At 32.0% G+C, this 12,703-nt stretch overlaps 1 protein-coding gene across 1 annotated transcript; it reads left to right on the top strand.

Annotated features, from left to right (window-relative positions):
* The first annotated feature begins 99 nt into the window (after nt 1–99).
* Nucleotides 100–12,581, top strand: LOC132746225 (uncharacterized). The gene is made up of 7 exons (XM_060735306.1): nt 100–238; nt 1,342–1,561; nt 10,101–10,180; nt 10,325–10,429; nt 10,830–10,955; nt 11,464–11,708; nt 12,402–12,581. The coding sequence occupies exons 2-7, from the start codon at nt 1,554–1,556 to the stop codon at nt 12,579–12,581; spliced, it is 744 nt and encodes a 247-aa protein (XP_060591289.1). The 5' UTR covers nt 100–238; nt 1,342–1,553.
* Nucleotides 12,582–12,703: the final 122 nt, after the last annotated feature.

Raw genomic sequence — 12,703 nt, 5'->3', positions numbered from 1 at the left:
CATACAGTATGTATTGCAAGTGTCGATACATTATTGAACGTTTTAGAAAAGTACAAGGTTGAGTATATTGATGATATAAAAAAGTTAGATATGGAAATGACTATTATACATATTAGATAAAGATAAAGAACCAAAGCAAGATGTTAAAATTGTTTTATTACAGTTCCATCGGTTGCTTGTGGGTTCAATGAAAACACGTGCGGTTATAAACCTGTAAATTCTGTGTGGACTTTAGAAGGTAATATTTATAGAACTTTGACATTATTAAAATATAACCAATTATGTTTATAAATGTAAACTATAAATAAGTATCTGTTATGACGTCAATTTTCGCTAGATTTAATACCTTACATTGTTCCTAATTGTTCATCTTCCCCAATAATATAATAATTTAGCAGCAAGCACTTATTGTAAAAGCTGTGAGATTTACTCGCCCCTCGCATCGCCTTCGTCACATCTTAGTAGGCCTTAATTAAAGACCCTGTATGTTGTAATTAAAGTTGTAACCACACTTGAGTGAAAGTTTATGTATGTGTATAATTATGCTTCTAAAACAATTTTAAAACATCGAAGAATATGTAAAATATGTAGATCTTCTGCAAATATTTGTCCACATTATATGTAATCTTTAAAATATATGCATTCATTTGTAATTGAAAAATTTGACTAAAAATAAATTTTTAATTACCTCCCTTTATTAACGTGAAATGAAAACTCGGTAATATCTTTACAAAAATGCTTTTTGGAACTTACAATATTGTTAAATCTTCATTTGAGTATTATATTTATGATATAAAACAATAAAATAATTGTGTTACAGGATCTTTAATTCTTAGATATTTGGTGTACAGAAGAAGGGTGTCAAATATTTCAGCAGTTTGCGGTCGTTGTTCGTCATATTCTCCTTAAAACACTGCGGTTATTTTCAAATTTACAGTTTCATCATAATCATGTAATAAAAATGACCAGGTTGTTGAAAACATTATACAAAGACTTCTCTTTTATTTCTGTCTTCGCTTTTTCTTGTGTGTGTGTGGGGGGGGGAGGGTAGTTGTTGTTGTTGTTTTTTGTTTGTTTGTTTTTTTGCGTGTGTATTTAATACTTTGTTTAAAAATGATATATCTGAGTGTCAAAATCAAAAGATAATTTCATGATTAAATGTTGAATTCTGCTCTTAAGCTGGTGCCTGGGGATACGGCCATGAACAGGTTATATCAAACCGAGCCTGCAACAGTTTCAGTTTTGCTTGTTATTTTGCGTTCCTTAGAAATTCAGTGTTACTGTGTTTCTCCGTATAGTTAGCAGATGATTATATCATTTTGCTATTCATATATTTTTTAGATGGCTATATACTTACCAAACGTCAAGGTGCGCTGACCTTCCCTATACATACAATAAATGACCAGGAAAATGTCTGTATAGCGTTTGCTTTTGAAAGTGACAACACAAATGCATTGATAATAGAGACTGCAATAGGACCAGAGCACACAAATTATACATACACAGTGTACTCGGATGGGAAGCAACGTGGCCATTTAGACTATCGACCGGAAATGGACGAGTTAGTATATTTCACATTATCATTGTTTGTGCAAAGTAAAAGATATGCAATGAACCGTATTTAAAGTGAACTCGGATATAGCGCACGATCAGACATCGTAGAAGGTTCCTGTTTTCCACAGTTTAATTATCGTTTGATCTGAAAATTTCTTTTGGTCTAGACATACATGTACATCAAATTGAACATTGACCTCGAAAAAAGGAAATTGCAGTCCCGTCTTGTCAATAAACTTCAATGGAGTCCTGTTAACAACAAAAGCTGAAAACATAAAAAAATCAAATTAACAAGGATATAAATATTGACTCATAGTCAGCCTACTAGCTACTAAGTGAATTCCACAACTTGTACATGCATATCGGAACATCCCTCTTAAAAGAGCAACTAGTAACCTGCTGAATAAAATTATTTATTTGAGGTGTGTAACACCGCACTTTGGGGTCAAACGCACTTTGGGGTTCGACCCCAAAGTGCGTTAAACTTCGCACCGCACTTTGGGGTCAAACGCACTTTGGGGTCAAAATCGAGAAATTGACCCCAAAGTGCGTTAATATGCTACATATCAACGCACTTTGGGTTCCAGAGATCTAAAGGTGTCATCTGAGATCTGCTTATTACTGAGGACTGACTTATTTTCGATCTGCGACATTGCAATATTTGAGGTGGAGTTCAAGATGGCGGTCAATACATATTTTTGTGCCCCCACGTTAGTGGCGGGCATTTAGATTTACCCTTGTCAGTCCGTCCGTCCGTCCGTCCTTCCGTCCGTCCTTCCGTCCGTCCGTCCGTCCGTTCACTTTTGTGTCGCACGTAACTCAAAAAGTATTTGACCTAGAGTCATGAAACTTTACAGGAATGTTGATCAGCATGTGTAGTTGTGCACCTGGGTATTTTCGTCTGGATATTTTTAGTATTTTCAGAGTTATTGCCCTTGACTTAGTTAAATTTTGCAATTTTCAACTTGTGTCGCATGTAACTCAAAAAGTATTTGACCTGGAGTCATGAAACTTTACAGTAATGTTGATCAGCATGTGTAGTTGTGCACCTGGGTATTTTCGTCTGGATATTTTTAGTATTTTCAGAGTTATTGCCCTTGACTTAGTAAAATTTTGCAATTTTCAACTTGTGTCGCATGTAACTCAATAAATATTTGACCTAGAGTCATGAAACTTACAGGAATGTTGATCAGCATGTGTAGTTGTGCACCTGGGTATTTTCGTTTAGATATTTATAAGTATTTTCAGAGTTATTGCCCTTGACTTAGTAAAATTTTGCAATTTTCCAACTTGTGTCGCATGTAACTCAAAAAGTATTTGACCTAGAGTCATTAAACTTTACAGGAATGTTGATCAGCATGTGTAGTTGTGCACCTGGTATTTTTTGTTTGGAATTTTCATTATTTTCAGAGTTATTGCCCTTGACTTAGTAAAATTTTGCAATTTTCAACATGTGTCGCAGGTAACTCAAAAAGTATTTGACTAGAGTCATGTTTACTTTACAATGAATATTGATTAGCATGTGCAGTTGTGCACCAGGTATTTTCGTCTGGATTTATTTAGTATTTTTAGAGTTATTGCCCTTCACTTAGAAAAATTTTTGCAATTTTCAACTTGTGTCGCAAGTTTCTCAAAAAGGATTGGACATAGTCATTTAAGCTATAGGCAGGTTGCTCAGCATATTTTAGATTTGCACCTGGGGTTTTGCTTGTGGATTTATCCAGTATTTGTAGAGTAATTTCCCTTGACTTAGTAAAAAGATTGACAGAACAGTGGCGCGGTGGGGGCACCCGTGTCCTATGGACACATTTCTAGTTAATTTTAGTTTTGCATTCATATTTTATTTTAGTTTTTCGTACATATTTTATTTTTGTTTTTCGTACATATTTTAGCCAATCAAAAGAGCCTTCACACCTCATAACAGCCCATAGTTGAGTATAAAACTAGCACAGTGGTTTGGTCACATTTCGACCCATTTGTGGAATCGGCCCAGTCGTTTTCGGCCGGACAAGTCTGGTTTCGGCCGACCTTTTTCGGCCCATTTTTTAAATTATATGTATTTTATATAATTATTGTTTTTTTATTATTATATACTATTATATTAGTGTCTATATGGAAAGGGCTGAAGATTGGTGATTAGTTATTATTATGAATATGCACCACTCAACCCCACGCCCTGAGAATAGCGGGGGGGGGGGGGCATTGACTTAAAACCAAGCCGACCACTGGTAAAATCTTCGCCCTGCGGGGGATACTCAGATAACAACATTCCTGCCTCATGCTCCGGACGGGGCCAACATCAAAGCATGATTCTTTTTTAACCCGCACTCCCCGGGGCAAGAGAGGAGATTACAAATGACTGGTATATTACAATAATGCACAACAAAAAATCTAAAAAGGTCATTATATTCCACTGATTTAGAAAAAATGCTTAAAGCTAAGGATTTTTATGAAAATTGGGTCAATTCTTTTGCACATCCAGATTATGTGCAGAACTTATATCCCAGGTGTGCCGGCTCAAGGTCGGGGGACACACCTATAGGTCAAAGGATTAAGATTTGGGTTTCATGCCCGCTCCTTATTTCCAAAACCCCATAAAGGATTTTCAGGCCCTTTGTGTAAAATGCTAACCACATCGAGACAATATGCAGAACCTTTCTTTGGGTTACCGCGGACTATATATATACTAAAAGTGTTGTTATTTTTTTATACCTCCAAAATGAAAATGTTGGTATTTGCAGCATTTGCAAATGGGGTACTGTAATTTACAGATGACGAAGTGTTTAAAAATGGCGTTTTACAAATGGCGTAATTATCCAAACCTCTACTTTGCAAATTGCGTCACGTAAAATATGAATTAAAAAAAAAATAAAATATGTACAAAAAAAAAAACTAAAATAAAACATGTATGCAAAATTAAAAAAAGAATATGTATGCAAAACTAAAAAAAAAGTATGAATTCAAAACTTAAAAAAATATGTACGACAAACAAAACAAATATGTACGAAAAACAAAAAAGTATTGAAAAAAATGCAAATGTCACTTTTATGCCACCGTTTAAAATACTCTAGTACAGAAATTGTGTATTCCTCAAATTAAAAGATGCTGCGAAAAATGTCCCGTTCTGTCAGTCATTTACTTGATAACTTTTGGTGCCATATTGAGCGCCATTTTAGATATGTTGGGAATGAAATAAAATGCAGTTATTTTTTCCAAAGAACTATAAATATACTCTATTGCAATGTTCTGGTGAAACATCAAGTTTTTCGATCGGACTATTAATAGTGATTTTTACAAATACATTATTAAGCTTATCAACAAACTTAAGGGTTTTTGTAAGCTCCGTAACAACCGTTCGCCAGGGGAAACGGACAAAAGCGCCCCCCCGGACGAAAGCCCCACCCCCCTCTTTCGTCCGGGGGGGGGGGGCTTTTGTCCTACACTCGTTCGCCAGAGGCTTTTTTAATGGGAAATCTTACATACTTCGTAAGAAAGAGCAAACACGAATTTTAAAATGTTAAAATAATGGTATCAGAGAAATGTAAGATGCTTAATACCTGAATAAAGTAGCGATAAATGTGAGATTATTTGTCATAAAAGTAGTCAAAACAATGTTGTATTTGACTTCCATATAAAATACTAATTCACTTTAACTGTACTCATCATTGCCAAAAAGCAACAGATGAAAAAGATGGTTCAGGTAATTGGCCAATGTGTATTTTTTGGATAATATAGAAGAACATCAAAATAAAAAAGCTTTAAAAAAACAAATAAAAGCATAACGGGCCTTTTAAACGTTATTTTTACCGGGGGGCGTCGATACCACACAATTCCCTCTATACCCCCATTGAGAATTTTTCATTTATTCTGAAGCTCCGCCTTTAATGTGCGACTTCTTAAATAGTTGATATTTTTAGGATTACTACCTAAAGCCGCATCTACACCTAGTCAAGTTTCTTATATGTTGCATTTAGTTAAATAAATGGCTCTTTCAACATAATTATTATCAGGCACATTTTTTTACTGAAATGTCTTGCTAAAATTGCCCAGAATTTATACCTTTGCCTATGCTAAGACTATCATATTTCTATATAATGTGTAAATAAAAAACGGGAAAATAGTCCATTTAGCTAAAAACAATGGAGTTAACTAAAGGTGTACATTCTTTTAAAATAAATGGAAAATTTGAGAAAAAAATATTTTAAGCTTAATAATTGATACAAATTCTTTTTTAGGCGATTTATTTGGTGAAAGTTCTTCGCTTACTTATCAAGACCATTTAAATCCCTATTGATTCTATTATAATCCAGGGCACATGTTTTGCGTCTTTTTGATACCTTGATTTTTGTTTACCAATTGCTTTGACAACAATATATTATTCAAAACATAATGAACAATAATTTTCTATGACCCCAAAGTGCGGTCGTTTGCCTGATGTTAAAAAATACATATGTACCTGTTTTGTACCTTATTCTCTGATGGGCATGCTATGCTAGAATGTACCATCAACATGAAGCACAAAATTGAAAACTGTCATAGAAATTTAAACCAAATGCCAAAATGGGACAGTACAAAAGCCAAATGCCAAAATGGGACAGTACAAAAGCCGATGAATTTGTCACTAACATACCAGACGAGGTAATAAATACTTTGTTGACCAATATTGAGGAGTGTAAAACACAACCTGTTAACCAAATACAAATAAATAATATAACTGAACTACTAAATAAAATATTTTTATAACAAAAGTGCGCAAATGACATTTCCACAAAATAAAAAATATAAAAAAAGCAATGTAAATATAAATACTAAAAAAAATAAGCCCTGTGTTTGGGTACTGACTGCAAAAAAAAGCTAGAAAACAATATAATAAAGCTAGAAAAAGGTATAACAAATATCCTACTGGTATGAAAAACCAAACTTTATTAAAAGCTAAGTGTAAAAAACTATAAAAGAATTATGAATAAATATTTGAACCAAGTACAATAAAGATAATGAATCAAAACTAAGAAAAAATGCAAAGTAAAAAACCCAAAGGATTATTGGAAATATCTTAACAGAGTAAATATTAAAAAAAATGTAATCTCCCATCTCTAGATTCCATGTATGAACATTTTTTAGACATGCAAGTAATAGTGATGAACATGACTTTGATGAAAATGAAATATTCAGCAGAATTAATATACAAGATAATAATGATATTCTAAAATTCAGAAATAACTATAGAAAGAAATTAAGAAATGCATCAAGTCCCTGAAAAAATGGAAAATCAGTTGGTACTGACAATATCTTAAATGAGTATATCAAATCTACAAGTCATAAATTATTACCTATATATGCCAGCCTCTTTAATCTTATCTTAGATACTGGTTTAATACCCTTTAAAATGGACAGAGGGCATAATAATCCCAATTTACAAAAATAAAGGAGATTCAAAGTCACCTGTGAACTACAGGCCAATAACCTTACTAAGCTGTGTTAGCAAACTTTTTACTAGTGTTTTAAATATTAGACTTAACTCATTCTTAGAATCAAACAATATTCTAAATGAAAACCAAGCTGGTTTCCGGAAAAAAATTATTCTACCTTAGATCACATATTTAGCCTTAATTGTTTTATCTGAAATTCTAAAAAAGTCAAAAAAGAAACTTTTCTGCTTATTTGTTGATTTTTCTAAGGCTTTCGATTCAGTATGGAGAGTTGGTCTGTGGAAAAAATTACTTGAAAACAATATAAATGGAAAATTTTTTTGCGTTATTAAAAACATGTACTCCAGTATTAAATCTTGTGTTTCCCAAAATGGAGAACAATCTCCTTTTTTTGCATGTAACTGTGGAGTACGCCAAGGCGAGAATCTTTCACCTGTTTTATTTTCACTTTTTCTAAATGATTTAGAAAACTACCTCTTAGAAAAAGGGAATTCCGGAATAACTCTTGAAAATGATCTTAACTTTGAGAATCTTTTAAAAAATCTTAATCCTTCTCTATGCAGATGACACTGTTATACTGTCTGATAATGCAAAACAACTCCAGGAATGTATAAATGACTTTGTTGAATATTGTGAACATTGGAAAGCTGAATATAAACATTGACAAAACAAAAGTAATAGTATTTGGAAATAGAAATAACAACTTCACTTTTAAAATAGGCAATTCAAGTTTAGAAATAGTAAATAACTACAAATACTGGGAAACACTTTTTGCTAAATCAGGAAGCTTTTTACATACAAGAAAACATCTAGCACAGCAAGCCAAGAAAGCACTTCATTTACTTTACAAAAGAATTTATAACCTTAACCTCCCAATAAGACCTAATTTTCAAACTTTTTGACCATACAGTTTACCATTTTAAAACCTATTTCATGTGAAATTTGGGGATATGAAAACTGTAACTTACTCGAAAAAATTCATACTGAATTTATACGTAAAATTCTACATCTTAGAAAAAGTACCCCATTGTATATGCTGCTTACGCAGAGTCTGGTAGATATCCATTGGAAATAACATAAAATACAGAATGATAGGTTTCTGGAATAGACTAATTACGGGAACAAAACAAAACAAATTGCATACAGATTATATCAGTATATTCACAACTTAAATTTAAATTCAAAATGGCTAAATAAGATAAAATCAATTTAGTTGAATCAGGACGTAATGACTTTTGGATACATCAAAACCAGATTGAAGCTAAAAATATCAAAACTATCATAAAACAAACTCTTCTAGACCAAAACATCCAAAATTGGCATGCATCTCTAAATAACTCTAGCAAAGGTAGGAACTATTCACTAATTAAAAGCAATATAAATTTGGACAACCACCTTCTTAAACTTAACAAACAAGACTTCATTACCTTAATAAAATTTAGGACAGGCAACCATCATTTCCCTATAGAAACTGGAAGATGGAATGGAATAGATTTACCAGACAGAAAGTGCTTTGCACTGTGACCTTAATGACATAGGCGATGAATATCATTATTTGTTAAAATGCCCGTTCTTTGAGCAAAACAGGAAAAACTTAATCAAACGTAGTATACTATAGAAGACCAAACATGCTAAAATTCAAAGAATTATTGACAAATACCTCCATAAATATGCTGCAAAGAACATGTAAATTAGTGAGAATACTTTTAAATGAAATTAAGTAAATTAAAATCACATTTAAAAATAACAAATAAATAAGTAGATTTAAAAAATGTAAAATAGATAAATAAATAAAAAATAACTTAGATACTGAGTACATTCCTGTAGGTACAGACTACAGAATAAATAAATAAAAATGGTAAAACAAGTATATATAACAAATTTCTTTTTGTTAGAATCTTTCAAATTTGTGCTTCATCCATGTTTGAGCAATTATTAAATATATAAAACATGATAGAAGAGTCCAATGTACAGATATAATGCATGCACACCAGTTCTGTTCACAAACTGTATACATTTTAATATTATACATGTATATCAGTATATGTACAGAAGTACAGTATGCCAATGTCTAATTTCTTATTTGTTTTTGTTTGTTTTTGTTTTCCTAAGTCGTTTTATCATTGGAATACATGCAATCAAGCCAAGATTTGAACTACTGCTTTCTTTGCAAAATGTACAGTAGGCCTATCAGATACTCAGAAAATGAACTTTCTCACCTTTAAACCACGTGCTAAGTAAATCCATTCCTGCTTCGATTAAAATCCCATTGAAAAAACAATAAATTTTTGTTCACTCTCAACATCCATCGTTAATTTAACTATTATTGAACTTTCAATACTATGTACAGTAGAATTTTAACTGTACACTATCATTCAATAATAACTTCCATTTTGTGTATTGATTGACCTAATTTGTGCACAAACTTTTTTAACGGACCTCGCAACAGTGCCCGTATGTAAAACAATGACGTATTATTTACCACCTTCGCATTTCTATAGTCCGTTTCAAACTGGCATCGAGACACGAATACTTTTATGCGCGTGTGTATCTACCCCCCTTCAGGCGGTAGCTGTCTGTTTGTTGTTTTTCTTTTCTTTTTTCATCTCTCATTCTCCCATGATAATGATACAAATTAATTTTCCACTTACAAATATCTTAAAAATATTTTTGAACTGTGTAGAAATTTATTGAATAAAACCATGTCATGTGTTAAATTAACTAATATTCACTACTGTTATGTATACTCATGTGTTGTATTGTATGTAACTTGAGTTAATAAAGATATGTTCTGTTCTGTTCTGTTCTGTTGAACGCACTTTGGGGTCGAAATTGGACCCCAAAGTGCGTAACGCACTTTGGGGTTGGACCCCAAATTGCGTTTGACCCCAAAGTGCGATGTTACAGAGGTGTAACACAAAACATACTGTTTCTAAATAAAAAAATGATTATTGTATGTAAAATTCTCAATACATTTAACCCAAAAAAATATAATAAATAAAGAAATAAAAATAAATAACATGTTAATACCATTTTATCAGTTATATCTTTTTATTAGTAGTTCTATAATAAAAAGGATACAAACTGGCTCAATTTTTAAATTGATATTGTTTGCAGGGTGAAGTTCGTTGTTCCTGGTGACTATTTGATGAAGATTGATCACGTGACTACTACATCCGGCCAGTGCGAGGAATTAAGTAAATAAACAAAAGTTTTTTCTTCTAACGCATAAATATACCACTCAGTTATTGAAATATATATCAGTAATATATATTGTGAATTTTGTGATTGTGCATGATCTTTTTGACATTTTCGAACAAAATATACATATGTCATTTCAGGTTGTGAAAATGAAGAATTTGTTTGTCCCCGACAGTGCATTCCAGCCGAATTAAAGTGCGATCGGAAAATTGACTGTGACCAAGGACAGGATGAAGCGGATTGTGGTACGAAAAATTGGTGTATTTTAATAACTTTTCCAAAGACGGTTCTTGTCTTTGTAAATGATATATACCAATTAAAATAGAAGTAGATAACAGTAGTGAATACCACCAGAGAAATAAGTTATTTAATGTGCGAAAAGTATATTTTACGCTTATTCTACGAATAAAAAATAATATCATGTCCATATAATCAAAAAAAGTAGCAATCAAATAAGTTAGTCAGAAAAAAGCCGGTGTTCCCGTGAACTCACTGCTTAGTACCGGTTGGTTCCAGGAACAGAATTCGAGACTCACAGCTTACGTTTGTTAGGGTTAATTAGCATAAACTAAAAAGTAAAAAAAATAAATTACCTTTGATCTTATATTTTGAATATATTGAATGTAAAACAATTGTATTTTAAAGGTTTTGGTATTGCTTGTCAGTTCGACAGTAGTAATGACTGTGGCTATGCAGCAATGTCTGAATCAAAAACAAAATGGTTGGTGAAAGAATCACATTCGTTTATTCTGAACGGAACGGAAATGACTGGTATGCGTGTGTTTAAAAAACGAATGTAAAATTAATGGTTTATTTAATACGCAATAGATATTTTCCTTTATCGTTTTACAGTTGATTAAAATTGGTTAATGATTGAAGAATGGTTCATATATACTATTTAATCTGCATTACTTACGTAGTTTATCTGGATGAAATTAACATTTTAATATCTTACCGGCTATATTGATGAAATAAAAATATTATTAAGAGAGGGTACATGATTTTCAGACTAGGATATTTCAATAATAGAAGCTGTTAATGGAATAAGAAGTCGGTGAAATTTTGTCCTTGCGACAATTTTATACAGATGAAAATTATTGTAATAGGCCCCATGCATGAATAAAGTTCAGTCTTATCGATGTGTGTTTGATTGTTTAATTGTTATGCAGCATATTACTTAATCGCAGGTAAAGAAGGAAATACATGCACAATATTCAAAAAGAATATATAATATACAATTCCTAATAAAAATGAAGAGTAAACTTATCTTATTTCATAGTTAATGGTGGAATGTTGTATACAAATCTGAAAGGGCAGCCTCTTTCGTCTTCATCGTCTGCTAGGTCAACCTGGGAAAGAGTGAGGGGACCATCTTGTATCAGATTCAAGTACCTTGGCACGGTTCCATTCCTAGAAGTCACTATAACGGACAAGGATAGTGGCAAACAAACGACTTGGAATGATACAATGGCTGATATGACGCCATCGATATGGAGGATAGGACAATTAGAAATAGAGAAAGAGGTTTGGTAGATTTAACGACAGTTTTTTTTTCAACACTTAAAGAACGTTTCTATGGGAAACTCTCAGGCGAAAACAAATTTAACCACCAAACATAAAGTCCAACTTTATAATAATAATTATATTTTTTGTTGACGTGTTAGAATGGAAATAGGTATTAATTCTTCGTGCATTATTGTATAAAAATGCACGTTTTTCGTTCAAATGCTTTGTAATTAATCACTCAGGCCTATCGGCCTTCGTGATTATATTACTACGCATTTGAACTCAAACCGTGCATTATTCTACAACAATGCACTCAGAATTGATATCTATTTCCTAAACAAAATATGATTACAAAACTTCAAAGCTGAACTTTACTCTTATGTTCAGAGAAAACAATGATGCCAAGCAAATGTTAAATTATTCTAACAATGCGTAACTTTTTTACATAATTAATGCTAAAGAATATAGTTTTTTTCCAAACTAGAAAAAGAAACATTTAAATAGTTATAAACTTAAATACAGTTAGAAGTTAATTAAACCGTTCAGAGGAATGATTTTGAAATAACAAGTAAAATATATTTCTAAACGTATTTTGAGGCAAAATAATAATTAATGTGTAATTTGTTAGATGTATGAAAAATATATTTTTTAAAAAGAAAGATTTTACTATGATATTTCATTGTCTTTGAAGGTGTTGTCCTTGTGTTTCAGATTTCAGATACAGCCGAATGGATTATGCTTAACTTCACGGCATCTTTGTTAATGACTGATCATACTGTAAAAATTGATGAAGATCCATTTATTGCGATCGATAATATTGAGCTGTTAGATGGAAGTCAAAGTCCGCCATGTATGTTATTTATGTTGGAAAAAATCTTGCGTTTTCTGTAGATATAAGCTTTCCGAGAATCATAGACTAGACTTTAGTAGAAACATTAAATGAGATAACTGGCACAATAATCAGTTGCTGATTCCATAAGAAAATTAATATCTAAATTACGTTGCTTCAGTGA

The sequence above is a fragment of the Ruditapes philippinarum genome, unplaced genomic scaffold, assembly GCF_026571515.1.
Source record: "Ruditapes philippinarum isolate M1 unplaced genomic scaffold, ASM2657151v2 ctg5351_1_1_1_1, whole genome shotgun sequence".
NCBI lineage: Eukaryota > Metazoa > Mollusca > Bivalvia > Venerida > Veneridae > Ruditapes > Ruditapes philippinarum.
The sequence above is the reverse complement of the archived record's forward strand: the minus strand, read 5'-3'. Positions and strand labels throughout refer to the sequence as shown.